Below are 16,205 nucleotides of genomic sequence, written 5' to 3' on the forward strand. Positions count from 1 at the left end.
CAAGGGAGCCCACTTGGCCGGTAGAGGCTCGATATTTACTCTCTGGCCCTTTACAGAGACAGTTTGCCGACCCTGATGCAGAGGGCCTGTGAGGACCAGCAGTCACTTTTATTCAAAAGCACTGATGCTCCAAATTCATTCATTTGATCTTTCCACAAATATTTTTTGAGGGCCCGTTGTCAGAACTAGCAGAGGCTCCTGTCAGAACAAGTGTTACTGATGCTGAAACTCGGGAGTTGGGAGACGTTAATTCTCAGCAAACGTCTTCCCAGGCCCAGGCACGGTTTCTGCCCAGAACGACAATAGCTGCGTCCTATTTTGAGCACCACCTTCTGCCAGTAACGCCTTACTTGCAGTATCTCTTTTAATCCTCACAACCACCCCAGGGGTTGTTCCAGGAGGAAACTGAGGTTTAAGAGATTAGCCACACCCAAGGGCACACGGAGCCACTCAATGGCAGAAGCAGAGACGAGCCCTGCCCAGCCTGTGGCTTCCAGAGCAGTCACTGTGCAGATAAGACACTCACCATGCTCAGCAGGGGTCTGGGGGGCTCTGGAGTAGAGAGTGGAGATTGGGGGAGGCTTTGGTGGCTCCTGGAAGACCACTGCTATTTTACATGTTCCTGAACTCTAGAAGCAACAAACCAGGAGGTCAAGGTCAGTAGCCAGAGGCTCCATCTGAAGTGGTATTCTTTTCCCAAAGGAACATCACAATGTGCTTTTTCTGTCCCTAAGTCTTGATGTGCAAGCCCAGCGATACTATCTTCGTTCTCTCCTTCCTCCTTTTCTGTCATCGCTGCTCAGCCACCCACACTGCTGGAGTCTGAATTCTCTGCTCACTTGGCAGGAAGGCCGCCGTCTGCCTCCTCCCCTGCACGGGGTGCCAACACCCTGCCTCTTCACTACCTGTGTGGCCAGCAGGTGGGCCTGCCTGGGGCAGGGGGCGAAGAGGCCTGCCTGGGGCTGGAATGTGCACAGGTGCCACTCTCCGCCTTGGTCAAACAGGTTGAGAGATCTTCAGAAAGGGTTCCTGGAGGTGAGAAGGGCCCCACTGGCCAGGCCAGGCTGGGAGCGGGGTGGGAATGCCACCAACACTGATCCCGCTGTCCTTGCTGTTTTGGCCTTCCTGGATGAGTGTTATAACCAGGCCCCCCCCACCCCCCATCCTGGCTTAAAGAGAGATGTAGGAAGCTGGCTCAGCATAGAGGGAGCACCTCAGCCTGGGTCTGACGGTGGTTCCAGCTCACTGGTCCAGCCATAGTGGGTCCAACTGGTTGCTGGCCAGTTCTGGTCAAGACAATTATCCCAATAAGAACAAAATTAGAGCATGCTGGATTTAATGAGAGAAGTCTCTGGTTGGTGTCCAGACTGCATCTAATTCTGAGGGGTTTTTTTTTTGGAGAGAACAACAAGTCATTTGAGAGTTTCCTGTTCCCTAAAATGTCCCCAGGAACTTTTTTTTTTTGCTTGAGGAAGATTAGCCCTGAGCTAACATCTGTGCCAATCTTCCTCCACTTTGTATGCGGGACACCACCACAGCCTGGCTAGTGAGTGGGGTAGGTCCACACCCAGGATCCAAACCTGCAAACCTGGGCCACCAACGCAGTGCAAGTGGAACTTCAACCACTCAGCCATGGGGCCGGCCCCCCAGGAACTTTTTAACTGGGTTGGTAATATATCTCCTAGGCCCTTAGCAGCTGCCAAATTGATTCATAGAGCTTGTTTTTCTTTTTGTGTTTTTCAAAAAGAACAAAATGTAAACCAGGTTGCAAAGCCCTGGTGACGCACTGTGATGAGCAGGCGCTGCAGAACCTCGGCCCACGCCATCTCTCCCAAGGTCATGGTGACACAGCCTGGTTTGAGGCACACGGTTCCATTCCGTGTTCCAGGGTGTTCAGGCTTCCGAGTGGACGCCACGCAGTGGGGAGGGCTCTGTGCGTGGAGGAAGAGGGCGCTGCCTTTCCATTTCTCTCACACAGATCTCTGCTTCTGCAGAGAACGTACCTTTACAGGGATCAGAAATGTCACCTCAAATGCTGGTTTCCCTGGGGAAGGACCTGGTTTGGGTGGGAGGGTGTGTTGGACTGAGTAAGCGTGGAGAACAACATGTGGCACATTTGCCCGAATGAGCCCTCCTAACTGACGACCAAACTCTAAAATCAGACCACAACTTTCATCTGTTTGCACAATGATGGTCCTCTATTTTCAAGGTCAAACACTGCTGAAAAGTTAAGGATGTTCCCCAAACACCCCCTCAGCTGGGGAACTGGCTGTTTTTGCCTACTACGTGTTTTGAAGGCCAGCGGAGCGGAGGCGGTGGATCAAGCACGTGTGTCTGTGTGTGTGTGCGCGCGCGGGAGGGGGGCTCACAGACTTTAGCTGCTGAGTTCTGCCCCGTGGGGCTGGCTGTGTGGTTTCTGGTCCAGGTGCAGCACCCACGGGCTCTGGGGGTGCTTTTTGCATTCTCTCTGGCAGTTGCCACCGGGGTTAAGCATGGCCAGCGATGCTCTTCATAACGGCCACACACAACTGCTTGGGTGTTTTGCTGATAAGAAGGTGCAATTAGGGACTCTAACAAGCCCAGAGCGCCCAGCACCCCCACCGCAGCCCAACAGTAGGCAGGGGGGACCCACATTAGGCTAAGGGTTCAGGTGGCACTTCAGGGGAAGGGAATAAGGCCACACGTGTCATGAGGAAGGCCTGCTGCTGGCTGAGGCTCTCTCTGCCCCGAAGGACCATGTGACCCCCATGTCCTGTTCAACCCCCCCGGGTGGCGCTGCCTGAGACCGGGAGTGAAGACAGGCCAGGGTACCTAGCCACCACTGACACCCAGCTGCCAGCGTTCTTCTTGCCTCCACCCACTTTTCTATTTGAGAAACAGTAGAATGGCCAACTTTGTGAATTCCATGGCTTAATAGAAATTTGCTTTTAATGTCTAAATGTTCTCAAGATTAGAGTGGGGACAGGAAAATGTGGGAAAAGCAGTGCCTCTTGGGGAAAAAACACACACACACAGAGTCCTGTGCGCGTCAAACATTCCTTATGACTGTACCGACCACGGGATCTTGTCTGAAATCTTCTGAGACAGTTAAGCCAAGAATTTCAGTCGTGAATATTTCTGCAGTGATTTCGTCTGGAAGTTCTTCTTCAAAGCAGATTTCTGAACCTAGCCAAACAAAAAAAGAAAACAAATGCCTTCATAATGATTAGGTTTCTAACTCAGAAGTGTTTTCCAAAAATACATGGAAGCGATACTAAAAAGTGAGAGGTGCTCTGTGCTGTGGTTTGGCTTTGATTCCCTGAAAACCCCTGGGTGGAAACGGTTTAAAATCCTTTATGGTTTGGAGCACGGTTCCCCAGATCTCTGCAACTTCACTGGAAAGCCCCAACTGCAGGGTATCGTTGATGCCACTGTTTCGAGATGCCTAAGAACACACATAAACATGTAACAATTGGGAAAGTTACATCCTGAGAGCCCAGGAGCACAAGGAGTGAGGTAGGGGAGCTTGCTTATTGGAAATGACCCATCAGACACTGGAGTCTAGAATTGTCCGAGTTTAGGAAGTTTGTTTAATTTGAAATTGAAAATGGACAATGAAAGGAGAGGGAGAAGAAAGCCTGGTGAGGAATCTCCGCTCCTGACTCCAGTCTCCGTAATGGTGGTGACTCGCCCACCATAGGGGCAGTGGGGCAGCATCCCGGGCTCGTCAGTGGAGACATTCCACACAAGCAGACCCAGGAGAGCTGTTTGGATTGGTTCCTCCTGAGCTTAAATTCACAACCCTAACTTCAGATCCATTTTCCTCCCTCTAGTGAACTGAAAGAAGGAGGTGGGAACTCCTCAGGCAGGAAAGGAGAGGTGGATGATCTTTAAAAACTTTAAAGTTCTGGCAGCTTGAAGTCAGGCTTGTGCAGCTTACCAAGTCACTGCCCTCTCCTTATTCAAGTCTCTCTCGATAATACCTCTTCTTCTGAAACAGCTTCTGAACTGTATCCTCTCCCAGTGGCCAATATTCACCCAGCCAAGCCGGGAAGATGAAGACCAAGTCAGTGGAATAAAGGGAAAAACAAGGCCAGAAGACACAAAGGACGGACAGAGCACGGGAACAAACGCTTTCATCTCTCAGACAGAACCACCGCTCACTGGTCTTTTCATAACTTATTCATGTTGGGTTCCCAACAGACTCGCTTTGTTGTGCGCACGGTATTAAGGAGAGTGGCTTGCACCAGTCAGAAGAAATAAATGCACTTAAGTCTACAACAAATTAGCGAGCCACGGCTGCATGCCCAGACAGAGCCGGCCACGGTACCTGTGACAGAGGAGGCTGCAGGCTCGGATTTCCACCCCTCAGGGTTCAGTCCAAACAGCGAAGCAAAGCAATCGGACATCTCCTCTTCCGTCATGTGCTCACCTGGGTGTCGGAAAGCAAAGAGGTGGCCGTTCAGCTCCTGGCACTAAGCACAATGTCAGAGCTTAGTGTCACCATTCTGAGGTCTTCAAGAGAATTATTCCACTCTTTCCTTTGCTTGAGACACAAAAACAATCTAGAGAGTCCCATATTACTGTCAAACATATACAGTTCCTTATATGGTGTTAAAAATAGTACTCCAAACAGGGGAAATATATGGGGGTTTGTATGGAGAAACAGGACAACTTTCTGATAATGACAGCGTTTGTCTTCATTTCAAACTCCCTCACATTAGAACCACCAGTTTGACTAAGATAAAATGATCACCTAGAGAGAAAGCCTACTTGACTTCCTCACACAAAATAATGAGGAAAATAGTAGATAAAAATGAAAAATCTTACTTTGGTGTGGTTTTATTTCACAAACACATCCCACTCTCATAACAGCCCTGTGAGATGGATGGCTGGCCCTTTTATTCCCAGTTTACAAGTGAGGACACTGAATCTTGCAGTTTCAGGAATTGAGACATAAGTCGCATTCTTCCGGTTCCCAGGTCAGCATCCTTTGCCATTATGCCACCCTTGCCAGCTGTGCGAGTCAGTAAGTGACATCCCTCACGGCTGAAGCCCTGTCAACTTCAGGATGTCAGGGGGTCTGTCTCCCCAAACTCGGGTCTCTCCAACGGGAATGGCCCAAGGATGGTACACGATATTCCTATTTATGTATTTACCTTTAGTTAGAAGCAGTTTCAGGAAATCCTCTCTTCGAATAGCCTTTTTTCCATTTGAATTGGTAAAACCCAGAATGTTAAAGCTCCGTTGGATGCCACTCATAGTGTTACCGAAAGGTGGCCTGTGATTAAGGTAAACTTTGAGGAAATCTGGTAAGTTGATTTTGTCAATTAGCTTTCCAGTGTCCACATATTCACCAAATTTGATTTCGTTAAACATATCTTCAATCTAGGGAAGAGGTTAAAAAAAAGGACCATGGTAAGCAGAAAAGACACTTTGGTATACTTTTAAAAATTGGAGAGTAACAATTTTTACTTTTAAAAATTGGAGAGACAGGGGCCAGCCCTGTGGCCGAGTGGTTAAATTCACCTGCTCCGCTTTGGCGGCCCAGGTTTTGCCGGTTCGGATCCTGGCACGGACATGGCTCCGTTCATTGGACCATGCTGAGGCGGCACCCCACATGCCACAACTAGAAGGACCCACAACTAAAATAGACAACTATGTACAGGGGGGATTTGGGGAGAAGAAGCAGAAAAAAAATTGGAGAGATGAATGTTCACATTAGCTTAGAACATGGCTGTGACGAGTTGATTGTATCCCCAGGAAAGATACATTGAAGTCCTAACCCCTAGTACCTCAGAATGTGACCTTATTTAGAAATAGAGTCGCGGCAGACGTAACTAGTTAAGATGAGGTCATACTGGAATAGGGTAGGCCTTTAATCCAGTATGACGTCCTGGTGTCCTTATAAAGAGGAGAGAACACACAGGGAGAAGACGGCCGAGTGCTGATGGAGGCCGAGATTGGAGTGATACAGCTTAAGCCAAGGAACGCCAAGGAGTGCTGGCAACCACCAGAAGCTAGAGGAGGCAAGGAAGGATTCTTCCCTATGGGTTTCACAGAGAGCATGGCCCTGCGGACACCTTGACTTCAGACTGCTGTGAGAGAGTGAATTTCTGCTGTTTTAAGCAGCCCAGTTTGTGGTACTTTTTACGGCAACTCTCATATATTGTCCAACTGTCAGTACTGTCAGCTCTAGCACGAACACTGTTTCATTTTATCACTTTTCACCTAAATATCTCACAGTGAATCAACTACTTCCTCGCCTTCTGGAGCAGATACTAGTTTCATTCAAAAGATAGAATTCTCAAGAATTTAGAAATTAGTTTATATGAATAAGAAAACAATTCAGTGTGAAACTCAAAGATAGGATCTGTGGCCCTAGTAGCTTTCTTAAGACAATTAACTGCACCATGATTCTTCTTTCCTTTCTTTCTTTTCCATTTTTATTCTGCAATATTTTATAAATACAAATCATTATATGTAAAATATACATAACTTATGTGGTATAATTTAAAAAATGAACACCTAACAAGCCATCATTCATTGAAAAGATCAACAAAATTGACAAATCTTTACTAGACTAACCAAGAAAAAATGAGAAAAAGACTCAAATTACTAAAATCAGCAATGAAAGAGGGGACACCAAGACTGAACTTACAGAAATAAAAGAGTATGAACAACCGTATGCCAACCAATCAGATAACTCAGATGAAATGGACAAATTCCTGGAAAGATGCAAATGACCAAAACTGACTCAAGAAGAAATAGAAAATCTGAATTAATCTGTAACGAGGAAAGAGATTGAATTAGTAATTTTAAAACTTCCACAAGGAAAAGCCAAGGACCAGATGGCTTCACTGGTGAATTCTACCAAATATTTACGGAAGACTACCAATTCTCCACAAATTTTCCAAAAAACAGAAGAAAAAGGAACAAGTCTCAATTCATTCTGTGAGACTGCTTCCTGATTTGGAAAGTCATTCTTTGTGTATTTTCCAAATTTTCTAGAGTGAGCAAAGAGTGCTGACATGTCTATGGATGCAAATGTTAATGTGGTGCGAGTTAAGGCAGGTCTTCACATGAGGCTCCTTATGTTACTGGCAAAACGCAAGGAAGAGAGAAATACAATATAAAAACAAACAAAACCACTCCTTGATGCCATCAGCCTGTCTGTGCAGTGCTTTTTTACCATGCATGTTGCAGTCAGCTGAAATTCAGAAACCTGAATTATGCCTGGCAAAGGGTTGGAAATGACTAGTTTATTTTAGTATCTACACTTTAAACTAATGTGTCTCCCAGTGATTGTGGGGTTTGGAATTTTACAAATAGAGAGAACAAAAGCCACAGAAAAATGTGAAATAATTTTTTCCCCAGAACATGAATTCTACCTTGGTCTGCAGGACTAAATCAGGAAATGAATCTATATTCGTACACAATATGTGTCAATAGGTAACCAGTGCCTCCCTGTCCACTAAATAAACATAGAACAAAAATTGAACGAGGACAGTTTGAAGCAATGCCAACTATCAGCTTGTTTGGGGCACTCTAGTGTCTTGGTCTGGCCCTGAGTATCAAGAAGAAACTAAAAACCTCTTGTAGTCCAAACATCCAATCATAATTTCTGTGAAAGATCTGGCGCACTTTCTTTCCATTTTTCCCCATGCATATAAAATATATGTGGGTTTTTTTTTGCAAAATTGGTATCATACATATAAACACTTTTGTACTCTGCTTTTTTCCTCTAGTATTGTATCTCAGTAATCACCTAGTATTTTCAAAGAAGCCATATATTCCCAATGAAACATTCCAGAAATGGTCTTTAGACACAATATCATTGGTGACAGATGCAAATGAACTGTACTTGATACTATATAAGTAGCTTTAAATGGTAACATTTTCATGTTTAGCATTCATTGAGTTTATATTATATACAATTGCATGTTACGTATAATTATATGTATAAAGAAAACACTGTCCAGTAGCCCTTTATTTACATGTTGTACTATATAATTTTAATAGTAGTATATACATGTGCTACTACTCACTATGAGCCAGTGGAGACTGGGGCTAAAACTATGACCTTTGATGATAAACCTGGGTTCAAATCCTGGCTCTGCCATTTTCTGCGTGACCTCGGGTGAGTAACTTCACATTCCTTATCCTCAGTTTCCTCATCTTGAAAAAGGCAGTAACATGATAAAACATAGCACTGAACTGTGCTGAAGCTTGTTGTGACAATCTGTGTAAAGTGCTCAGTGTAGTGCCTCATACACAGTAAGCACTCAACAGGCATACTGGTCTGGTGATTATTAGACTTTCTATGCCCTTGCTAATTACCATATATATTATTATAAATTTATAATTACATAAATTATCACATAACTGATATATGTAAATTATAAATGTAACGTATGGTATAACTCACTTCAGAAATAGAACACTAAACCAAAGATGACAGGAAGGAATCCACAAGTGCCTGGAGTTACTCATACCCAGAGCGTTCCAAGGATCTCAGGGAACATTCTCAGCACAAACCACTCTGTAGGTGATTCACCTCTTCCTCTCTTTTCCAGAATGACTGATCAAGAATGACTGCTCAACAAGCACAGAGTTGGCAGCTTCAGCATCACTGACACTTCTTTTCTGAGCCTACTTTGCAAGTGTTAGCTGAAAAGGCAGGTTCTGCTACACGTCTAAACAAAGTTCATGCTTGGGAGAGGAACCATCGGAGATGGAGGTGCAGACGTGGAGAGCATTCCCAGGGCCCCCTGCGAAGCCGACTCGGGGGCAGTGGGAGCCCCTGCCGCCCTGCCCAGGGCACGCCGGTTGGCTTCAGCGGGGCCGTTTATTGGCCTCCTCACACTGGCCTGTCGCCTGCCAAGGCGGTGGTTCATCTGATTCACCCGGGGAGCTTTGAACATTCTGAGGCCCAGGCCCCATTCCCGGAGATCCTGACTTAATTGGTCTGGGGTGGAGTATGAGCAGTCATATTTTTTAAAAGCTCCCCAGGGGATCTGAATGTGTGGCCAAGGTTGAAAAGCGTTGCTTTAAGGCAGGAGTTCTCGAACTTTGTCAGGCCTCAAAATGACCAGGAAGGCTTGTTAAAGCACAGACGGATGTTTCTGACTCAGTGAGTGTGGGATGGGGGCTGGGAATCTGTATTTCTTACAAGTCCCCAGGTGAGGCCAATGCTGCTGGTCTTGGGGCCACAGCTTTGAGAACCCCTGCTCTTAGACTACAGTGTTCACGAAGGTGATACTCGTGCCCAAAAGAATCAGCACCAGGCTTATGATTGTCACTAGAGAGTAACGGTGGGTGGCAGCTGTGGTACACGCAATAATTCTTTGGGCCCACACCTGTCTCCTCCATCAAGTTGCAGCAATAGTGTTCATCTCCATTTCCTCACAGCTTCGTTCACAGCCTGGCACGTCGTAGGTGCCCACAGAAGTGTTTACTGAATGAATGAGTGATGGAATGAATGAAACAAACAATGCAGGCACAAGTGAGACCATGGAAGAATTTCTCTGAAAACTCATAGAAGGCTTATTTAGAATAACCACTTACTGCCGTAGGTAATTTGGTTCAATATACTAGTAGTTACTGAGCATTTGGTTTAGTGCTAAGTGAATGAAACGCAAGTCACTTAATTATTACTAGAAGAGCCCTGTGCTCTACGCACAGTCTCAGTTAGTCAGTCAGCAAACATTTATTAAAGGCCTACTCAGTGCCAGGCACTGGTCTGGGCCCTGTGAAAAGACATCCAAGAGACAGCATACACACACAAGAGAATGAGAGAATATGAAGGCTCCATTACTGAGGTTCTCAGCTCTGACTGTCCATGAGAAACACCCGGAGGCTTTTAAAGCCTGTCCATGCCCAGGCTCCACCCCTAGGTTCAACTGATTGGGGGTGGGCCCAGATATTAATATTTTTTAAGTGCTCTCAAAGTGATTTTAACCCAATTGGATGCCATGGCTCTAAGAGAGTCCGTGTCAAAGTGCAGATCAACATCAAGGGCTGCAGGAACACTCAGCTAGGTAGCCCTGGAGGACAGCCACCAAGAACCCAGCCAGAAGGAGGTGAGGGGAAGGCACTGCAGGCTGGGAAACAAGTGTGAGGAGGGGCACAAGGGAGGGGGCCTGCGACACTCTCCCCCAGGCCCCTTCTGTATTAGTCTCCTAATGTCTGTGCTGTAACAATGAATACACACTCAGTGGCTTAAGCACACAAACTGTCTTCCAGTTCTCAAGGTCAGAGGTCCGAAATGGGCTTTAAGGGCCAAAGTCAAGCTGTCAGTAGGGCTGCATTCCTCTTCTGGGAGCTCTCGTGGAGAAGCCATTTCCTTTCCCCTTCCAGCTTCTAGAGGCTGCCATCACTCCTTGGCTCGTGGCCCCTTTCCTGTATAAAGCCAGCCATCTCACCATTCTCTTTGACCTTTTCTTCCCTTATCATATCTCTTCCTCTGACTCTGACCCTCTTGTCTCCCTCTTATAAAGACCTTTGTGATGACATTGGCTCTCCCAGATAATCCAGGATAATCTCACCTCAAGATCCTTAATTTAATTATACTTGCAAAAGCCTTTTTGCCGTGTAAGGTAATGTATTCACAAGTTTCAGGGATTGGGACAGAGATGTTTTGGGGACCATTATTCTGCATGCCAGCCAGCCCTGGTGGTCTAGTGCTTAAGATCCAGCACTCTCACTGCCCCAGGCCAGGTTTGTTTCCCAGTCAGGGAACCACACCACTTGGTCTGTCACTTGTCATACTGTGGTAGCTGCATGATACTGAAAGCTAGGGTACCAGTATTTCAAATACCATCATGGTCACCCACGGTGGACAGGTTTCAGCAGAGCCTCCAGACTCAGACAGACTAGGAAGAAGGACCTGGCCACCCACTTCCGAAAATACTGGCCATGAAAAAACTATGAACAGAGCAGAGCATTGTCTGACATGGCGACAGAGGGTGAGAGGATGGTGCAAAAAGACCCGGCAGGGTCCTGCTCTGCTGTTCACAGGGTCGCTAGGAGTCAGAATTGACTCAACAGCACTAACAACAAAAATTCTGCATGCCACACCTTCCATTTGTGTTGAGAAGTCTTAAGAAGGACAGCTGGAGGGTTAAGGCTTGGTTAAGGCATCAAGGGCCTTGGACCTGCATGCTATCTGCAGGTCAGAGGATACAAACTGGTGGTCCCAGGGCTAAATCTGCAGATGTGCTTTGTTTGGTTCATTTGGTGCTTTAAAAATTAGGAGATTTCATATGGAAACCTGGATTTCAAACCTCTCTTGAAAAATCAGAGAAGTCTGGTGATGGTAGGCCTGCATGTCCACATGGTAAGAGTCAGGTGGAGCTGAGAAGAAAGTGTCCCCTTTAGAGATATGTGCTCCCCCGCGCCTACATCACACTCTGGGTGCCCTGAACCCCAGGATCCTCTCTTCCAAATCACCCAGGCCCACCTCTGGGGTGGGGTGTCCTCCTGAAGTCGTCTCTGAGAGTAAGCTGTGCCCCTAGTGTGCCCCCAGAGGCCTGAAGGGTGGCCAAGGATGGAGCCAGGGGCAGGAAGACAAGTAGGTAGTTGCTGGCTTGGCTCTCCCCATGCTGCCCGCCAAATGCAAAACTCAGAGGAATCCCCGAATTCTACGTTTGCACCAGCTTGTGTTAAAGTAGAACTGTCAAGGTAGGGTGTTTACTCAACAGCCTGTCACTTGATTTATCACTTTTAAACATTTAGACAAAAGGCCACCTGGGCCTGTGCTGGCACTATTGTCCAGGCCCCGAGACATGAGGGTGGCCTGTTCCTGGTGGGCTGACTCCCCTTGCCCAGGATGACTTGACTTTAGCCTCTATATTATTCACCCCACAGACCTTTGGGCTTGTGATACTGCTGTCAGCCTCAGGAAGCCATTGATGGCCATAGAATTATGTTTTATAATTAAGTTTTATAACCTCCCTGTTCAAAGGAGAGGAACATGATACATTTGAACTGAGGCCATTCCTCTTTTTTATAAACAGGTTCCCGGTGTGGGCTATGATTTTTTGTGATAGTTTCACAGACTCGCAGACTGGAGGACTCTCCCTCCATCTTACGCTCCCTCCCAAAGCACAGCACTCTCTCGAATCTCCTCAACAAATGAGGAGACAGTCGTTTGTCACAGTGCCTCGTCTTCGCCTCACACCCTCTCCTTGCCGCCTGGTCACATCTGGGGACCCCTCTGCTATTTGTGCATCGCTCCCTGACTCGCAGCAGCCCCCCGCCTCCTCCGGCATCTATATCTGGACGGAGCTGCCTCCTTCTCCAGGAGCAGGACACGCCACGGTCAGGTCCCGCCTGCTGGCGCCGGCACAGGGGAAGGCCAGCCCTTAGTGCTCAGCCCCAGTGCTCTCTTCCTGCTGTCTGTGGCGGGTGACTCGGAAACGATACCACCACCCAGTCACAGGGCCCTTAACGGTGACCCTCACACAGCCGTCATCAGAGCCCAGGCCTCAGACACCTGCAGGGACTCTTCTCCGCCAGAGCGAATGTTTTTAAAGGTTTTGAAATCTGAATGACAAGTCCTTCACTTTGTCCCAAAACCACAATCGAGGGTTTGTTAGTTAAGTGCCCACAGCTCTCTGAAATCCTGATCCTGCCTTACGGCTGCACCCAGAAGCACCAGATGGGTCCTGGTTTAAGTCAAGAAATAGTATGGATGGGGGCCAGCCCCCTGGCCAAGTGGTTGAGTTTGGCGCACTTTGCTTCAGCGGCCCTGGTTCAGTTCCCAGGCGCAGACCTACACTACTCGTCAGTCATGCTGTGACAGTGACCCACATACAAAACAGACGAAGATCGGCACAGATGCTAGTTCAGGTGAATCTTCCTCAGCAAAAAAGAAAGAAAGAAATAGTGTGGATGGCAAACAATTTGACAGTTCCTCAAATGGTTAAACATGGAGTTACCATTTGACACAGCAATTCTACTCCTAGGTATATACACAAGAGAAATTAAAACAAACCTCTACACAAAAACGTGTACACGAATATTCATAGCAGTATTATTCATAACAGTTAAAATGTGGAAACAACCCAAATGTCCATCAGTTGATGAACGGAAAAATAAAATGTGGCATATCCACATGAACAAATAGAATATTATTCAGCTATAAAAAGGAATGAAGCACTGATTCATGCTACAACACGGATGCACCTTGAAAACACTGAAGAAGCCAGACACAAAAGACCACAGATTGCATGATTCCATTTATGTGAAATGTCCAGAATAGGCAAATTCATAGAGACAGGAAGTAGATTGGTGGTTGCCAGGGGCTGGGGGAGGGGAATGGGGAGTGCCTGCTAATGCGTATGGGGCTTCTTTTTAGGGTAATGAACATGCTCTGGGATTAGACAGTGGTGACGGCTGCACAACTCTGTGAATATACTAAAAGCCATTGAGCTGTATACTTTAAATGGGTGAAATGTATGGTATGTGATATATATATATCAATAAAGTTAAAAAGAAAGAAAAATAATATGGAGGTGAAGCCACAGCAAAGGCAAGGAACAAAGCAAATAACAGTACTTTAAAAAATATATTTCCCACCATCACCATGATCTATCCTTTCATATTCATAAAACCAGTAAAGATTAATACATGCTTGTCATAAAAATTCAAACAATAGAGATACAGAGAAGAAGAATAAAATGCCCTGTAACTCGCCATCCCTCAGCAATACCCACTGTTTAATGTCCCGACTTTTAGAGTTTCTCCCTTGTTTGTGCTAAGATGCCCACGCAGAAACAGAACTAGGGGTCTGGGGTCAGCCAGTGGGGGTACAGACCCCGGCTCTGCCCTCGGCGGCTGAGTGACTGTGCAAGCTTCATCTCGCCAAGCCTCCTTTTGCCCGTCTGTAAAACAGAAGGGATGGAAGCATGGCCTTGTCGTGAGGAGACAGGACAGGGGGTTAGCACGGGACTCGGGACTCAGGCAGCAGAGGGAGCCCAGGAGAGAAGGGCCATGCTTTGGTGCTGGTGGTGGTGGTGGTGTGACAGCATTGTCACCACCGGCATTCTTTGTTAGTGTCCGCATGGCAATTTGGGATTTATTTCTTTAAATGCGTTAAGCGTGAAAAACAGAAGTCGCCTTGTGGTGCCCTGATCTCTCTGCAGGGAGGCCCTGCCTGCGGGCTCTCAGGTGACCAGGAAGGCCTCCTGGAACAGTGGGCCATTTCTCTTCCCATCAGGATGGAAATACCTCCCGATATTTATGTTCCAGAGCAAATGCAACGTACTGAGGGCCTCTCTTCAAAGTGCAAATTTCCAAATTCCCATGAGGTCTTTATCAGAGCAGAAACTGTGCCCATGATCCTTGGCTCAGATTTCTCCTCCCCATATGGGGGAGGCTCAACCACTTGGCCACGGTCCCTCCAACCCAGCTGGGACCATGATTTAGCCACAGAGATTAGCACACAGGGCTTTGGGAGGATTTGTTTGTTTATCTTTCTGGGTTTTGTTCTGAATACAAAAGCAACACAAGCTACATGCTTGTAGTTAAGAAAAATTAAATACTACAGAAACGTATGTACGAAGCCCCCTCCTCAATATATAACCACAACCGTCTTCTAGGGAGGTGGATGTCACTAAGTGGGGAGTTTCCTTATTAACAGACCCTCTACATGGGCTTGTCTTGCAGGTTTGGAAATCAAGCTAAGAAGAGCTGCCTGGCTAGCAGAGGGAGAAGAACATGGCGTCCTGGGGCACTCCAGGAGAAAGGAGGGAGCAGAGGGCCAAGTGCTGTGTGGGGTGAATGCAGGCAAGGAAGCCCCCAGGGAGGGGTCATCAGGAATGAGAACAAGGTTCAATAAGCAGTTTTAGGTAAACTGCTGTGAAGTGCGGTTATCTGTGACCTTTTCTGGTGACTCCCAAATTTTCAGCAAAGCTGTCTTGTGTGAATGGGCCTTCTGTTTTTGTGGAAACTGAGAAGGGGGCTGAGTGTCAGGTCTGGGATGACGTGGGGTGGACAGAGTCTACACATGCACACGTGGGAGCCCCCAGGTCAGGACAGCACAAGCCCCCAGCGCTGCCCCCAAACTGACTGGCAGGGACCAGGGCCAGGTTCCAGCTGGTACCAGAGGCCCAAGCCACTATGGGATTATGTGTGGAAAGTATAAGTTCTCCAAATCCCATCCCTCAGAAATCAATGGCATTAAGGGTTTAGAACATGTCCTTTCAGAGTTTAGCGAGGCACACACACATTTATATATAGTATTATTACAGAAATGAGACCATGCTTTACACACTGTTTTCCAACTCGCCTTTTGGCATTTAGCGACAAATTCTGCACATTCTTTCTGAGTCAAAAAACAGGTCAATTTCACTTTAATGCCTCCTAGGTACAGGTGTGCCTCATTTTATTGACCCCATCTCCTTTCAATGGACATTAGAGTTGCTGTATTTTTCCACCATTATAAACCATGCTGTAGTAATTGTCTCTTCCATATGTACATCACTGTGTATACTTGTGTGAGCTTTCCTGGAGGATACACTCCTAAAAGCAGATTTGCTGGGTCCAAAGACAGGCACATTTAAATACTCCTAAACAATGCCAAAGCTCCTAAAATTACTAAACACTTTAGGGCTACTGTAAGTTACTCTGAGATCAAATAATAACATCAAGGATTTCATTTTCCTCACTGTGAAGTCAAATATAATCAATGCGAAGCATTCACTCAGTCTCTCATTTGACCAGCATTTGCTGAGTGTCCACGATGTGGGCACTAACCAGGCACAGACCTCTCCGCCAAGATTAGCCTCACATTTACAGAACTAAGTGGTTGCACCACTGCTAATTCATGGCAAAAACCTGTCAAGGTTATAAATGCTCTGCAGGCTAAACAGAAATGGAACCACCAGTGACCAGGGAACACGTGTGACACGTGGGCCCCACCCCAACATGATATTCCAAAGTCCCAGAGGAAAAACCATTTATGAAGATAGAGGACAATCAGCTATAGAAACTGGGACACTTAAGTTTTGGTTCCTTCTATAAAATTATAAACATTACAAATCTTTCACTTAAAAAAAATGAAGGTTTGTTAGAGCAGCCTATCCCGACCACACTTCGGCTGTGCTCTGCCCAAGTACAGCGCTCTGCAAACGACGGAGGATGGGAGCTGTTAGGGGTTCTTTCGGGAGGGTTAAATCCTATATCATTTGGCTTCAATTTACCACACTGAGTAGATTCAAATC

The 16,205-nt window shown here is 46.6% G+C and overlaps 1 protein-coding gene across 1 annotated transcript in view; it reads right to left on the bottom strand.

Moving 5' to 3' along the window:
• Positions 1–2,910: 2,910 nt before the first annotated feature.
• The window catches only part of CFAP251 (cilia and flagella associated protein 251), a 61,096-nt gene continuing 47,801 nt past the window's right edge, over positions 2,911–16,205 (bottom strand). The window contains exons 21-23 of the mRNA XM_046638704.1: positions 5,139–5,367; positions 4,310–4,411; positions 2,911–3,165 (exon numbers count right to left, since the gene is read on the bottom strand). Of these exons, the coding sequence (XP_046494660.1) occupies positions 3,029–3,165; positions 4,310–4,411; positions 5,139–5,367 (468 nt within the window). The 3' untranslated portion in view covers positions 2,911–3,028. The remainder of the gene's footprint in view (positions 3,166–4,309; positions 4,412–5,138; positions 5,368–16,205) is intronic.

This window comes from Equus quagga, chromosome 15 (assembly GCF_021613505.1).
Source record: "Equus quagga isolate Etosha38 chromosome 15, UCLA_HA_Equagga_1.0, whole genome shotgun sequence".
Lineage (NCBI taxonomy): Eukaryota > Metazoa > Chordata > Mammalia > Perissodactyla > Equidae > Equus > Equus quagga.